The sequence below is a fragment of the Centruroides vittatus genome, unplaced genomic scaffold, assembly GCF_030686945.1.
Source record: "Centruroides vittatus isolate TY-2023 unplaced genomic scaffold, ASM3068694v2 contig_3283, whole genome shotgun sequence".
Lineage (NCBI taxonomy): Eukaryota > Metazoa > Arthropoda > Arachnida > Scorpiones > Buthidae > Centruroides > Centruroides vittatus.
The window spans coordinates 9,043-26,105 of record NW_027122110.1 but is presented as its reverse complement, the minus strand read 5'-3'; the positions used below and the strand labels follow the sequence as shown (position 1 = coordinate 26,105).

General features: G+C 29.8%; 1 protein-coding gene across 3 annotated transcripts in view; it reads left to right on the top strand.

Moving 5' to 3' along the window:
- The window catches only part of LOC136973708 (CYFIP-related Rac1 interactor B-like), a 64,893-nt gene extending 48,513 nt beyond the window's left edge, over positions 1-16,380 (top strand). For 2 of the 3 annotated variants that reach the window (XM_067268448.1, XM_067268450.1), the window contains 4 exons: positions 3,042-3,244; positions 7,281-7,407; positions 12,934-13,004; positions 13,074-16,380. In XM_067268448.1, coding sequence (XP_067124549.1) covers positions 3,042-3,244; positions 7,281-7,407; positions 12,934-13,004; positions 13,074-13,137 — 465 coding nt within the window. In that variant the 3' untranslated portion in view covers positions 13,138-16,380. The remainder of the gene's footprint in view (positions 1-3,041; positions 3,245-7,280; positions 7,408-12,933; positions 13,005-13,073) is intronic. The other variant, XM_067268451.1, reaches the window with a different exon arrangement.
- The last annotated feature ends 683 nt before the right edge of the window (positions 16,381-17,063 follow it).

Genomic DNA, 17,063 nt, shown 5'->3' with positions numbered 1-17,063 from the left:
CATTTTTAATACTTAGTTTTATACAGCCATTTTCTATTAATTTCTTCCTAAAATAATATAATTTATATATATATATATATATCTTTTAACATCTTCCTTAAAATATTTGTTTTATATTTGCTTTTACTTATAATAAATATAATTGTCTTGAATCACCACTTCAAATTAAACAGATAATAGTCAGTGATCACTATTTCTGGTACTAAAGTATTGTCTTTTATTTGAATGAAAAAAATGCAATATTATTTAAATTTACATTACAAGGTTGCACCTGATTGTAAATTTTTATAGATAATTTATGCTGATAACATAAGATTTTATATTTATTTTCTCCTGGGAAATCATAAGATAAAAATCTTCTACAAGCTGGAAGAATATGTACATAACACAAACACAACAGAACCTTAAATATCTCCAGCAATAAACTTTAATATAAGAAAGAATACAACAAACCTTTTCAATCTGTAAATAAGATCTGCATCAGGTCTGTCAAACATATGCAATAAATCTCATTATTTTATAATATTTATATATGTTATATGAGTGCAAATATATTTTGTTGAATTTTAAACAATATTTGTGAAGTGTTGTAGATACCTATACACTAATTTATGTAATTGTGTAATTTTTATATATTTGATATGCATTTGGAATATTTGAAATACATCATGTTGTATTGCATTCCAGTTTGGAATGTTTGTAAGATTTGATGCAGATCTTATTTATAGATCAAAAACATTTGTTGTATTTTTTCTTATATTAAAATTCATTGTTGCAGATATTTAAGGATCTTGTGTGTTTATGTTGTAAGATAAAAAAAAAAAAATAGCAATAGTCTCTTCTGCAAATCTACTGCTATTTTACTAGCTGTAATAGCAGTTTATCACTCAATACATATATATAGTGGAAACATAATTAGTTTCAGAAATTCTTCAAAACTACATTTGAGTTATACAGCAAATCTTCACTTAATGTCATTGATAGGTTCTTGGAAACTGCAATGTTAAGCAAAACAATGTATAACAAAACCAATATTTTACCATAGACCAAATGATATAAATAAGATTCAAGGTATAATTCAGTTAATATTATTTTAATTGAATCATGTTTGAACCTTCAGATAAAGCTTATCTGTCTGCAACCATTTTACAAAGTATTGAAATTTATATAATATGCCACTTAATTGTGGAAGTGATGATTTTTTTTTCTTTTTGTTAAACATACTTCCTACTTCAATTGCAGACAAGTTTATGCCATTCAGCTTTGTAGAATAACATATCAACCTGTGAGTTTATCAGTGAGATTTACTTGTCTTTTAGAGTAAAACTGGCTTGATGAGAGAGACTTATCCATAGACCAGAAAGTGTTAATTAATGCATGTATTATGTTAACAAATGTGAAAGAACCTATATTTAATTCTGATTTTTGTTTCAGTTTTCTGTATAGTAATTAACACTACATTATACAAGCTGTATAAATTTCTGTATTATTTTTGAGTATGTGTTAAAAGGTACCCACTTATATAAGCTATATTACTAACTTTCTATATCAATAAAATAATTATTATTGGTATATTAAGTAAAAAACAAAATCTACTTATTTTCAGTTCTAAATAAAATTCCATAAATATAGTAATAATAATAATAGTAATTTATTTACTGTTACTAATGTTATATCAATATTGATTTTTTATTTTTAAAATAAAAATCAACCATAGTACTAAAATATAAAATTAACTTTTATTTTGCATTTTTACTTTGTCTCTTTTGCATTATAATTTGATATTACTAATCTATTTATTTAATGTTTCCTTTGCACAATATTCATTATTGCTTTGTCATCAGTTATTTGAAAGATAAATATCATTTTATTCTATTCAAATTACTGTAATCACTCTGGTATAAATGCTATATCATGATGATGATGCAGTCTTCTTTGTTGATTTTTGCCTTTTATCATTGTCTTGTATTTTTTTCCCCCACATTTATTTTTTAAATCTTAACATTATTTTATTTATCATTATATTATATTAATATCAACAGAATAGTATCAATTTGATTGATATATAAATAAAAATCAAAAAAATCTTTAATCCAGCAGGTACTGTACTTATAACGTGAAAAAAACAAATGCTTTGGCTATCTCAAATAACCATCTTAGGTTAGAATGTTCTGTAGCATTTGCATTCTAAAATGTCAGTTCAAAAAATAAATACAAGTATAGTGCTTATTTCAGTACTTCATGCTGTTTGGTGGTGTTGTTGCAAAAATTGCATTAAAGGGAACTGCATAAATCAGAAACTTGTCAAACTTATCCAATGCATGACAGATAATCCACAGATAAATGTACTTATGAGGATGATGCATAGTCTGTCGCTTCTTAATCCCAATGTTTTAAAACAACTTCTTTCAGAATCACTGGGAAAGATAATCAGCCCATGAGAACCTTATTATATCCCAGTAATGACAAATTTTAATTAAAACTAACATTTTTGACCAAAATCATGGTCTTCTTCTCACCTGGAAGCTTTAGAAATTTACAAAGCCAGACTGGCCGGCAACTGTATTAACACAAAGAAAGGATGCCATAATGTTTCTTATGCATGGTGGTGGTGCTATGAGAAAAAACGAGTGCAACATTAGATACCTGTTCTACACCATTAAGTACATCATCTTATTTATTTGTTGTGGTGTAAGGATGTTTTTATCACTATTGTAGCAAATACTGCTAAAAATTATCTTCTAGCTTTTAAATGTTTGGAATTTTAAAATAATTTAAACATATTGTTCAACGCATTCCATATTCGAATTGTACTGATCAAAAGCCTGAGGAAGACCATGATTATGGTCAAAAACGTTAGCTTTAATTAAAATTTGTCATTATTGGAATATAAAAAGGTTCTCGTGGGTTGATCCAAATGTTTTAATAAATATAAATATACTTTGATTTTGTATTTTAAATCAAAATTTTATGAGAAATTACTTCATATTTGATGCAGATTGTAAATACAGATTTAACTTGAATTATAATTTTTTTATTAGGATCCTATTGAAGAAGAATTAGAAGTTCCAAATGAACTAGCTAATAGAATGTCCTTATTCTATGCTCATGCTACACCTATGCTGAAAGTATTAAGTGATGCTACTACACGTTTTGTTGCTGAAAATAAAGATTTACCAATAGAAAATACTACTGAGACATTAGGTACAATGGCTAAAGTGTGTCAAAGAATGGTGGAAAATCCGTAAGTATATTAAGGTTTCAACAAGACAAAATTGATAATTTTGTTTCATTGTTTGCTTTCATGTTGATAACGATTACTGAAATTTATAAAACTAAATATTGAATGTATGGAATATGCTGCGTTCCCCAAAAATAAGACTGGGTCTTACATTAATTTTTGCTCCAAAAAACGCATTAGGTCTTATTTTCAGGGGATGTCTCATCCAAAGGTGCTCACTTGGGTATTTACAAATACTTAATATAAATTATTAATACTAAAAATAAATGATAATTATGTCAATATTAATATTATTATTTTATAATTCAATACGTGCGTTGTGGTGTTGCAATGGGCATATTAAATATGGCCATCTGACTGATGATCTTAACTGGGGCTTATTTTAGGGATAGGGTTTATATTACAAGCATCCTGAAAAATCATGCTAAGGCTTATTTTTGGGGAAATAATTGCTCATTTTAATAATACTATATTTATTGTGAAATTGTCACAATGTCAGGCTGCAATTTTTAATCATATTTTTAATTTATTTAATTTAAAATATATCCGTTTTCTCAAATTAATACTGCAGTTAGGGATTGCAATCCAGCAGTGTTTTGAATCCAGCTGGATTTTTGCTGGATTGAAATCATTCTAGCTGGATCCAGCGTGGATGTATTTTTGGTGCAATAAAGTGTTATCTGTCTATCTATCTATCCTGCAATTTATGTTTTTTTTAATGAAATAAATAAAACATTTTTTAAAAAAATACTTAAGAAACTTTTATTATTTAGACTGGTCACTATAAATCAGTAAAACTTCTTACACATTTAGGTAGTAAACTTAAGTTTGGTTCAGTTTAACACTTGAGATAGAGATAATTAACTTTAAATGTTTAGTTAGATTATAATTATAATGTAATCTTTAAGTTAAATAATAGCAAAGGTAATTCTACTGATTAATTTATATTAATGTATTATAATAATGTAAGGACGGATAATCAGTGGCTAAGTGGCTACCAGTCTTACCAGTTTTCATATATAGGCTCTACATATTAGTCTGTACTTATTTATAAGTATATAAAAACTATGTACTGGAAGTAGAATAAGTTAAATAAACTACACCTCTATCAATCCAGCAAAATTTAATAAAATAATAACATTTTCAATCGTTTTTAACGATCTTCCTCGGTTACAAAAAAAATAGAACATTAAATATACCAGTAGAACATAATTTTTATATTTATTCCGAACACATTTTAACGGAAAACGCCCAAGCGGACAAAATATAGATAAATAAACAAAATAAATAGCGGAAAAAATATATACAGGGTGTTTTTTTTAAACTGACGGTACTCAGAAACATCTGTAGAGCAATCTAACAGCCGGACTGTCGCCAAATTTGGGAGAGTGACTAAGGATGACATTGAAAAGTAGTACCTAAATTCGCCGGTAGAGGAGGATTTGGTGCTGTTGTAGCGAAAAAGCTACCAGAACTTCACTGAAGAAAGGGTCATCAGTCGCTTTTTTCCACTTACATGGCCGCCTCGCTCCCCGGATCTAACCCCATGTTACTATTTCCTGTGGGGTTACTTAAAGTCCAAGGTCTATCTTGGTAGTGTCCCAAACTTGATGACTTTGAAGGACAACATTCCTCAAACTGTGATGAACATTCCTGCGGACATGTTACGTTCGGCCATAGAGAACACGGTGTTCAGGATACAATGAGTTGTCCAGCAGAACGGTGATCACATTGAAGAAGGGAGAAGGTTATTTGCTGATTAATTAAACTTTTGTTATTACACTGAAACTGCTGTCTGATTATTCATTTGTGTGTTTGTTGATTGCAGCTGGATTTTATGCAGATTCTTAGCTGTTTTGCTACAACAGTGCCAAATCCACCCCTACCGGCAAATTTGGATACTACTTTTTTCTTCGCGGAATCTCTTTCACATGTCGTCCTTGATCACCCTCCCAAATTTGGCGACAGTCCGGCTATTAGATTGCTCTACAGATGTCTCTGAGTACCGTCAGTTTATAAAAAAAAACACCCTGTATATAAGATCCAACGAAACCAGCATTGTCCGTTAATAACATTAATTACCATGTGGAGATCCTTTTACATTAGACAATGAGTCCGCATCTCTATGGTTTATACAACCAGTTGTCATGTGCGCTTTGCAGATTTCCAATCTCTCAAGATGTTTGACCGTTTGCCTATTCGTTGTCATTTTTATAATTGCCGCTTGATCCCACTGGACGTTAACATCCTTCTGTCTTTCGTATGATGCCAGCGCAGTGTTGTCAAGGTTCTTACTGATTGTATATTTGTGCTCTTGAGCCTTTATTTTAAACTGCGCATCGTTGCACCCACATAAACAAGCTTGGAATTGAAACGTTGGTTGTGTAAAGACACCGAATACATACCCGTTGTTGAATTCCGATCCTCTTTCTTTTTATCGTTTCTTAAAAGTTTGAAAACAGTGGGATTACGTCGGTATACAATACGAAAATTATCAGACCTGGCAGTACATCTATGTATCTTGTTTAAAAAAAATGGGATGTAATTAAGCACTATTCTTTTTATATTTATTCCAAACACATTTTATGTTCTATAGTTAAAGTTGTATTTTTTTGTAACTGAGGAAGATCGTTAAAAGCGATTGAATACGTTATTATTTTATTAAATTTTGCTGGATTGATTAAAGTATAGTTTATTTATAAGTAATTTAATTATTAGTGTTAGTAAAGTAGTGAGTAAGTAATTAGTAGCAGTCTAGTAGTTAGCAAAACGGCAACGCGACGACGTAGACTTTTGCGGCATTATTTAGAAAGTAATTGAGTATTTGCGAATCCGCAGCGCTGGATCCAGCACTTGGTGCTGGATCCAGCAGGCCGAAAAATGCGCTGGATCCAGCTGGATTGCTGGATGAGGGATCCAGCAATTGCAATCCCTAACTGCAGTGTCTTGCCTCTGTATGTCATATTTTTTTGTTAACAATGGAGTCGTCCAGTCATTTATCTAACTTCTTTCAGGGAAAAATTTTCGAATTGAAATAACATGACTTCTAGTTTTCATTGGAAGTTCATATATCGGGGCCTCCTGCTCCTAAGGTTTTCATATCTGGTTTTGGATTTCACCTATCTAACTCCATTCTCAAGATTAAGGAAAGACAGACAGACAGCGACAACAGTGGGAATTTATAGGACTACAATTTTTTCAAATTGCAGTCCAATTATTGGTTACAGTTTCTAATTAATGTGTGTGTTGTGTGTACAGGGATGTCTATTAAGTCATCATGCACTTTAAAACTGCAAAAATGTTTTGTTTTTGGGTTTTTCCTTACAAGATAAAAACAATGTATAAAATGCAATAGAAGAACCATAATAGATTAGAATAAACTAATTCTAATAGACAAAAATAATTATTAAATGTATTTTAGTAGTAGTGAAATTACTGATTGAATTATGATTTTAATCCACTAGATAATCTGTTTCCATTAGATTTTTTCCTACAGAGGCATGTTAAGATGCAGTTTTAAAAAAATTATGCTTAAAAAAATAATGATTTTTATACTATAAATCACAAATGCAAATTGAAATAAAATTGAAGAATGATTTTTAAAAATTACACTATTGAAAACTAAATAAAGAAAAAGAAATCTTTAAAGTCTTCTGAACATCCATTCATAATCACCAGATCACAATTGGTCAAATTGCCTTCAGTGGTTAGCTTTTCAAATTTGAATTCTATAAATTCCATATCATGTTTAATTTGTAAGAGTTATCTGCAGATGGCATGTAAAGAGAGCTGAAAATGTTTGTGCTATGGAGAAATAAATACTGGGGCATTACAAAAAGAAAGTGTTGACTTCTGAGTTAAAAACATATTTTTGGTTTTAAGTTAAAAAGCATGTTATTAAATAACTTTTAAATAAACAAAAGTAATGGATGCCATTTTCATAAAAGCTGAAGCCAAAATTTGTTTTCCAATTTTAGTACTTTAAGTATTTAGTAAATTTTTATTATAAAATTATATATAATAATTATTGTTTATATAGGGAATTTTATTCAAGGTTTAAAAATGAAGAAACAGTTCTCTTTGTTCTTCGGGTTATGGTTGGTGTTATTATATTATATGACCACGTTCATCCAGTTGGAGCATTTGCCAAATCATCTCATATTGATGTATGTATTAAGTCTTGATAAAATAATAATTATAGCATTCTTTATTCTAATTTCAATCAAATGTAAATTTTAATGAACTATTTGTATGTTAGATTTAAAAAATACTAATGAATAAAATGTTACCTTCATTTCCTGAACAAGAATTTGTTGAAAGCTTGATTTATTTTTGAACAAGACTTGAAATTATTGACTTATTCCAAAACTGTCTCTTCTTTTAATTATTCTTTACTTCACAACTGGGCATCTTTAACATCACTCTTTATTCAGGAATATCTTACACACTGATAGCAGTGTCTACCTATACACCCAGTAGTGAAGTAAAGAAAGACTTGAAATTGTTCTATTAGAATATATTTAAATGATAAAAAATGATTAAATGGTTTGATGAAATGGATATACTTAATTAAATTATTATACCAGAATTTTTTCACTGGGTAAAGTTTAAATGCTTCAGTTGAAAAATATATCAAGTTCTTATTTTGCATTGGCAACATTAATTTACAAAATATAATTTTTGATGTAAGTTCTGTTAATAATAATTACAAAGCTTGATTATGCTACATATTTTAATTATGATTATGATGTGTGACACTAGATCATAAAGATCTACTTTACCATATTTTATTGTATATAGAATGCACATACATATTAGACGTACAGAAATTTCAGCAGATAATAATCATAGTAAACTTTCTAGTGTATTTAAGTTTTTAATGTTTGTTGAATGCTGTGTGGGATATAATAAGAAAATTGCAGATGAAACATGAAAGTAGGCCATCATGAAAAAACTATAATAAAATTGGCAACCTATCAGAACTGATACTGAAGAATGTTGGAGTTATATATTTTTATCAGCTTAGTTTCAAGTTTCTGTCAAAAAGGTAAAGGATGTTTCCAAGTAAAATGAACAAGATTAACATGGTAGATATGATATAGATAGAAATACTCACATGAATTCAGAAACAGTTACTATTTAACTTTGAAAAGTTTAGTTCTGTAAAACTGTTTCTTAGGTTATCTAGCTTAGGTAGGTATCTTAGGTAGTAATACTTGCTAGGTAGAAATAACAGTATCCTAGTCCAGGGGTCAGCAGTTTGTCAAGTGAGAAAAGCCAAATTGTCATGGAAACAAGATACCAAAAGTACCAGAGAGCCGCATCGAGGCTTAACTGCTTGGCTGATCACCGGCCAGTTGTGTTGAAGGATGCCCTCTAGTGCGTGTTACAGGCATTCCGTGACAATAATAAATTCCTATTACAAATATACTGAATTATTTATATTGTTAATTTAAATGTGCGAAATACGACACACAACAGGGGCGCCTCTAGTGGCCATTTTCAGCATAACGTTACACGGACGGACGAACACGCATTCAATAGGTTATATATATATAGATATGCTTTAAATGCTACCACTCACATGCAATTCATATTGATCAATGCGAGTGGTCATGTGCGGATGGGCTAAAGAATGGTAGAGAGTATGCCGTACGAGTTGAAGTTTGTTCGGCGGCTCTATCTCATAAACTCATAAGTTATAAGGCTGCTTGAGATGAGGTGAGATTGGAGTTTATGTCTGAAGAGCCACAAACATCTATGCAAAGAGCCACGTGTGGCTCGCGAGTTGCACTTTCCGACCCCTGTTCTAGTCATCAACATATGTGGTAAACATTCTTACTAGAAGCTTCTCCTTTGCATGTAAGACTCAGCATTTTTAAGTGTGTCCTATATGCTATAAAATATATTAAAATTGTTTTCATAATTAATCAACTATTATTAAGAACTTATATAGAAAGCTTATTAATGAGTGCAAATATTTGATTCTATATGGATAAATTATTACCGTATTTTATGGATTATAAGACGCTACAGACTATAAGATGCACCTTAACTTTTAAGCAATTTAAAAAAAAAAAATACCTATAAGACACACCTGAATTTTGGAGGCAATTTTTCGAAGAAAAAAGTGCGTCTTATAATCCATAAAATACGGTATTTGTTAGATAGATAAATGATTAAATATACAGCAGAACCATGATGGATAAAATGGAAACTTTGAGAATATTTTTTGTGTATTATGTATGTGTATTACTATAGTTATATTTTAATATGAATCATGTATTTAGGCAGGAGCAGGTCCTACAAGGTACTATTCCTTTAAATTGCACCATTGTTCCACTGGAAATTATCCCTTTGCTATGATATTGTGTAATCACTTATCATCCTCCTCATTATGTTTTCACTAATAGTTTCATTCAATTCCAATGCTTCTTTCTTGGTACATAATTTTTTTGTCAATGAGTGTATTCTTATTTTAAATAAGTTATTGTGTGTGTTAATTATTGCAGTTTAAAACTAACATATAACAGTTAATTTGTTTACTATGTAGGTCATCCAGAAAGTAAAAACCATTTAGTTGTGAAAATTAAGAACATTATTACAATAACAATACTTACATTAATTTTTGACATACTTTCTTTGGCCATTTAGACATTTGTCATAGAGGAATACAAGCTTTTGAATTCAATCCATCATCATGAATTTTGCCAGTCATTCATTGTAGCTTTAACTTCATCTTCAGCTTTCAAACTTGCTGCCAAGAGTGTTTAAATGTTTGAAAAGTGGGTAATCTGACAGAACAAGGTCTGGACTGTAAGGTGAATGTAAAACAGTGGTTCCCAAACTTTTTTGATTCTCAGCACTCTTGCTAAATCCAGATTTTCCCAAGGTGCCCTATGTCAAATTCTAATAGGTACAATTTGCGAAATTGCAAAATAGCCAATATTTATTTAAAGAGTTAGGACAGTAAGAAAAAAATAAATAAAACATGTATTTAAGATACAAAAAATGTAATTGAACAAAGTCAATTAATTAAAATTGGTGGGATGGATGAGCCTCTCGATCACTGCACATTTTCTCAAATCTTAGAATCAAACCGGACACAGCCACCCTTTTCTAGATTGATTTTTGTGCAATGCTTAGTTTTTATCACAGTGACAAACTCAGCTTTGCACAAATCAGAAGTTGCAAATGTAATTAAGAGTATCTGAGCTTTACACTCAGAAGAAATATTTATCTTTTACTGACATCAAAAATTCAGTTAATTCCATGCTGCTAAATTTTGTTTTCAACGTATTGTCGCAAGACAACTCAATAAGATTCTCTTCTTCTGCAGTAAATTCAGACGGAGCACTGGCATTAAATGGATCTTAATATCAATAAATTTGCATAGATTCATCATTTTGAAAATATTTCTCAAACCATGTGATGATAAGCTGTGAAAAATGTTCTTCAAAAATAGATTTCATACCTTAAGAGAAATCAACTCCATTGAAGGTCAAAAACTGTTGCAACAATTGGAAACATTCTATTCCTTCGTCTTCATTTATTTTTCTTTTGCATAGTTTTAATTTTTTTATAAAAGCTGAAATTTTCTCAATCGACTTTAAAAGGTGCATGTTGCTTTCCTGCAGGGAGAGATTCAGAGCATTTGGCTTTTCACAAATATCACATAAGTATGCTAGTTTTACCAAAAAATTTTCATCACAAAATTTTCAGGATACTTGTGGTCTTCCTCTTTAAGAATATTAATTTCCTGTCGCAGTTCAAATGTACAAGACAAAACATTAGTAATGTTTTGTACTTTTTCAAGTGCTGTAGTAAAACAAAGACATGTGCTCAAATCCCATATCCTCATGCAGTTTTTTGAAAAATCTTGCATTCTTCAGCTGAGTTTTTATAAAGTTTACTACATTCACTACATATTCTAAGCATAGTTTAATGTAGGACTCTGATATTTTGATGCGAGTGCTTCCCTGTGAATAATGTAATGAGTCCACAGTGCATCAGGGTCTTTGCTTCGAAAAAGTGTTTGCAATCATCCATAACACCTGGACATTGAACGAGCACTATCAGTGCAAACAAAAAACAGTAGAAACAAAAAATGATGGTAGAACATTTTCAATGAGAAACATACTGGCTTTTGTTTTTAATATAAAAGCATCAGATCCTCAAATAGAAGGCTGACGTTTGATCGTTTTTAACTTTGTGAATTTTTTTACCTATTATTGTCTTTTTAATGAAGTTTATTCTTCAAATCATTGTAACTGTTACTTCTGTGGTTGTGTTAAAGGATTAAAAGATAAGACTATTTACAAAATATACATTTTCAAATCTAACTTCAACTTTGATGAAAAAATATCCTGAAGTTATCATGAAAACTTATTTTTTCAGTTAGCAAAGGTTCTCCAATGTTCACTTATGTGATGTATTCTGCGACTGATGGCTGTATTGAACAAAGGCACTTTTGAAAGTTGCTTCCTATCAGACTCACCGATCATAACGTTCACCATATCTACAGCAGCCAGTAAAATGAGTTTTTCTGCGATGTAATGAGCTTTTTACATTTTGCGATTCTGTGTACCACCTTTATTACTGAGTTAATGATTTGCATCAGATCTGCTAGATGTCGCATCTTGTGACATTGAATTGAAAGTGAAATTATGAAAATTTTATAATATTTTGTGGTGCCGCGGCACACACTTTGGGAACTGCTGTTCTAAAACTCTCCAATCAAATTGCTGAATTAACTCCAGCAACAATGTGGATGTGCATTGTCATGTAGCAGTAAGAGCTTTACTCTCAAGTGGCTCCACCAGCTTACATTAATTTTGGCATTCTTTGGCTTAAACTTTATTAAAATTTGACCTTTCCTGACCCAAAAAACACTTTCTGAACTGACAGCATCTGTTTAAATTTTTTTGGGCTTGGTGGGTAAATGTGTATGATGCTACTCCAGAGATTACCACTTACCCTCTGGTGTGAAGTGGGACACTCACATTTCATCATTTATGATGATATGATCCAAAAATGAGTCATATCCTTTGTGATAATGCTGCTGCAAACATGAGTTTAGCACTCATTTTGCACAGACTTTATGGTGTCCAAAGTGATCTGTGATGTGATTTTTTTGGATGAAAGAATTTTGGAAGATTTTTCATTTGTCGAAGCTTCATTTGCAGTTCATCAAGAGTAAAGCATCGATTTCCTCAAAGTGTCAATTTTCCTGATGAAATCCTGAATGATGATGGAGGGTCAGCCAGTATATTTCTCATTGTAAATGTTCTACCATCGTCAAACAAACACCACCATTTTTGAACATTGCTCTCATTCATTACCCATTTCCCATACACTACAACAAATCTGCATTTAATTTTAAATAGTCAAATATTTTCTGCATCCAAAAATCAAATGCCAGGTTGCATTTCACAGTCAGCAGGATTTTCAATTTTGCTCATTTTAAGTCTCTAGAATAATAAACAAAAGCTACATAGTTGAAACATTTTATAGTAGTAGCTGGGAGACAACTGAAGTGACTGACCTTGACACACAACTTTTTGTGCACATCATCTGGTTATTATTTTCTGGATGATTTGTGTATTTAGTATAAATTTTTATATATTTGTAAAAATGTTCGTGTATGTGATACTTTAGTTTTAATTGTTTGCTTGTGTTTTTTTCTTTTTTAGGTAAAGGGTTCAATTAAAGTGTTGAAAGATCAACCTCCGAATGTTGTTGAAGGTCTTCTTAATGCTCTAAGGTAAATATTTCATTTTATTTTATTATTTTAATCAAATAATTGACTTTAAAAATTTTTACTTTTTTCTAGATATACAACAAGGCATCTGAATGATGAGACAACTCCGAAACAGATCAAAAGTCTTCTGGCATAATAGTTTTGAAAAAAAAAGAATAATATTTATATTGTCACTGCCTTTTGCTTCACCTACAGACATCTGTATATATATTGTGATCAAGTTAAGAGACTTCAGGGTAATGATGCATAGGAAGCAGTAAAGGTAGATTTGTAATTGACAGAGTAATGTCAAGTTGGACATCCATCTTCACAATCACAGTCTTATTTCCATTGGTGCCTCTCTTTTATGTAACTACTATAGGCCCATCTTTTTATTGTTGTCAATACTCACTAGTGCACTACAAAAAGTGAGTGCTAAGTATCCATTTGTTGTATTGCTGTGGTTATGTGATTTATAGAATATGGCTTATTGCTGGATATCTGTCCTCTTTCCTTGTGAGCATACAGAATTGATGTGAATGTCTTTAATTATTGCTTGTAGTTGAAAAAAAAAGAAAGAAAAAAAAGCAAACTAGAAACACTTGTCCAAGACACACTAGACATAGTTGCATGAGCTTGATCATAAGCTGCCTAAAAAAAAAGAAAAGAAAAAATATTCTTTTCTTGATAATAATAAACCCAAAACTTAAAGATAAATTGAGTTTATTATCATCTAAGAATTTGTAATCTTTCCAAAAATGAACAGAAAATAGTCTGTTATATTAAGTGTTTGAATTAGCTATATTTTCTGAAGAATTTTGTAATTTATGGAATACGTCACTATATATGCTATAGAATTAAAACTGATTTAGGAAGAAAAAAAAGTAAATTGCAAACAAGAAAAGAGGAGCTATTTGTTAACAGTATATTGATCTCATAAAAAAAATTGTTATATCTTATGTCCAAAAAAAATAATAATAATAATATAAAATGTTTAAGATGTATGAGTAACTTTCCTATAAAATTGATTGTTGTGAAAGCAGTTTTAGAAACTGGAATCATGATGGTTTTCAAATTGTGAGAAAATAATGGTCTGAAAGGCTATTTTCTTTTTTTATTTAAGAAGAAAAAAATTTCATAATGCGCTGTTATATATTTGAAATATAAATAGTGCATTGAGTATGCTTGAAGAAAAAAAAAAAGGTTGTGTGATTTAAATATTTATACTTAAAATGATGCTTTTAAAACCTAAAATTGATTGAATTTAAATCTTTATTTTCCATGACAAAATTTATTTTCAAAATAAATGATTGTATAAAGAATGCTCAACTAAACTTTGCAGAACATATCCTGTAATATAAATTATGCAATATAGATTGAGTGTTTGAGCTCTCTAATGGGTGATATCGTATAGCATCTTTTTCAAAGATTTAAAAAAAAAAAAAAATTATATAGAAAATGCATTCGTCGACATAAATACATCTTCTCGAGGTCGAATTTTTCTTCTTTTCGGGTCGGTATACGTGAAAGTCTAGGGTGGTATAAACAAATTGGATACGAAAACTTTAAGATAGCTAATGTATTCATATTTGAAATGATATTCCTTAAGCAGCAATTAATACACAGAATAATTTTGAGATTTTCAATCTTATTGAAAACATAATTTATAAATCATTATTATTATTCTACTGTCTAATTCAGCAGTTTCCAAATTGTTTTCTTACATGCCAATAAACACGAAAAGTTTTTTTTTTTGGTAGGATTTAGTAACAATAATCTTGCATAACTTCGTCTATGTTAGACTAAGAAAATTGTTTAGATTTAATATCAAAAATTATTTATTTCTTGCACTTTTATCATAGTACTAAAAGTTAACTTCTGCGAGAATCTATGTTTACTCTAGTTGTAGAAGTTACGTGTATCGTTAATGGTGTACGTACCACAATTTGGGAACTGCTAATGTATTATATATGTATTTACATTTTAATTCTTTAATCCCTTTTCATAAAATTGAAGTTATACCTATAGCATAATTCTTATAACTTTAAGCGTTTACATTATTTTTCACCCATCTACTTAAAATCAAAAGAGGATTTCTTTTAATACAAACGTATTTTTGATCCCAAAATTTTACGAACATTTTATAGGAAAAATGTACTGTATTTTAATAGAATGAAAAGTTTTAATTGTCATTTAAGAAAAAGATTATAAAAAAAAAAATACAAATTCTAGTCAATGATTGGCTTTAATGATTTATCAGTCATTTATTTTATATGAACCATTTTTAAAGTACAAATTGATTCATATTGAATGCATGTTACATTTGATTTTTTTTTCATCATGAATAAATGTTTAAAGAAAAATTTAATGGCATTTAAAAGGAAATTATTTTTTAATTTTTGGTTAATTAATGTTTTGGCTGTTACATAAATAATCTCAAATATATATATATATTATATATATTTATTCTATTATTAACTCAAATTTTAGATACGTTACATAGTTCTTTCAAGCTTCTTAATATTCTGTACTTAAAATAGTCATCCCAAAATAGATGTTAAGGTAAGATATTGCAAAAATCTGTTGAAATAGCAGCAAGTCCGTTTAATTCCGTAAAAAAATACTTGCCTATGCTATTAATTGTATATAGATACCGAGATAATATTCGAAACAGGTAAAACGATTTCTGTAATATACTTTTTTTAGTATAAATTTTATTGTACGTTTGTAGCTTTATAAGCTTGTTTGAAATGCATCTGTCAAAATAATAATTATATATAGAAAATTGTCTTTTTGTGATATAAATTTATACAATTTTCTGTTATTTGTTTTTACAATAAATTTGTGTAGTTGTTTTTTAACAGAACCTTGTTAGTTGTAAGTTCTATGAGACTTTATATATGAATTGTCTGTGCATTGCATTTTTAAGTCTGGAAAAGAAAATCTTTTTTTTAAATTGTACAGTAATCAGTTTATGGGAGTTTTTTTTTTTGCAATCGACCTGTTACAGCAGCTTCGTAGATTAATTGTTGCTAGCTTGCATAAGATACATTTGCTCCGTGAGTACAAATAATTAAATTGCAACATTAATCCGGTGCTTTCAGAAATGCAATGCACCAATTTGTGATTTGTGGTTTTATTAATATTGCCACCGAGTGTTGTCCCGTGGAACAAAAAAGTCAATGTGGATAAATGTTTTCGTTGGTTCAAAGATGAGTTTGGATAAGTTAAAAGTGTGGCTTTCTAGTCCAGTGTAGATGATGTATATAAAGTAACACTGTTGGAATAAAAACATTTTGATTGCCAAAGTTCAATAATTAATTTTCATCCAGACTATTTAATTTGGCATGAAAGGAAGAAAAAAAAAAAATGCTATTGAATAATAAAATTTTCAATTAAATTGTAGAATTGTCAGTTTTTACATGTTCTTTTTGTATATACAATCTGAATTTTTAATTATTATTTTAAATTTAAAACTATTGCAATGACATTTATCTAATTTTTATTATAAAACATCCATACATCTTTATTTCCATTGTCAAAGCTAGGATTTTGCCACAACTAACATCAAATCCAGAATGGATTTGATTTTAAATGCATGCATTCAAATCCATTCTGGATCCTGAAATTTGTTTACCATTCCTAGTAGAGGTTGGGTGAGGAATAAACGACTTACCATGTTCTCTGATATTTAAATTATACAGTGGTAGAAAAAAAAGTATTTGTACACCAATCAAGAAAAGTTCTAAAGAAAAGTTTTTATTTAGGAAAATGCACAATTTTATATTACATCCCAATGTGTTCTACAGGGTGGGTGGAAAGTAATTAGGCGTTGAGCACTTGCTATAATTTCTGTATTTATAACGCAATGATGATAGTCAAATGCATCCGTATTTACACTTAACTTATATCTTAAAATTCACCAACGACACGTTTTCCTTCTCGTGATGGCCACTTCTCTGCATCCGAAACCGAACACATAGTCATTTTAGCTTCACGTGACAATTCTCGATTGTTTGCCGACGGATTGTGACGTGACGGCCCTTCATAGTCTCTGCGCAGCAACCGCAGATTTCCTTACCT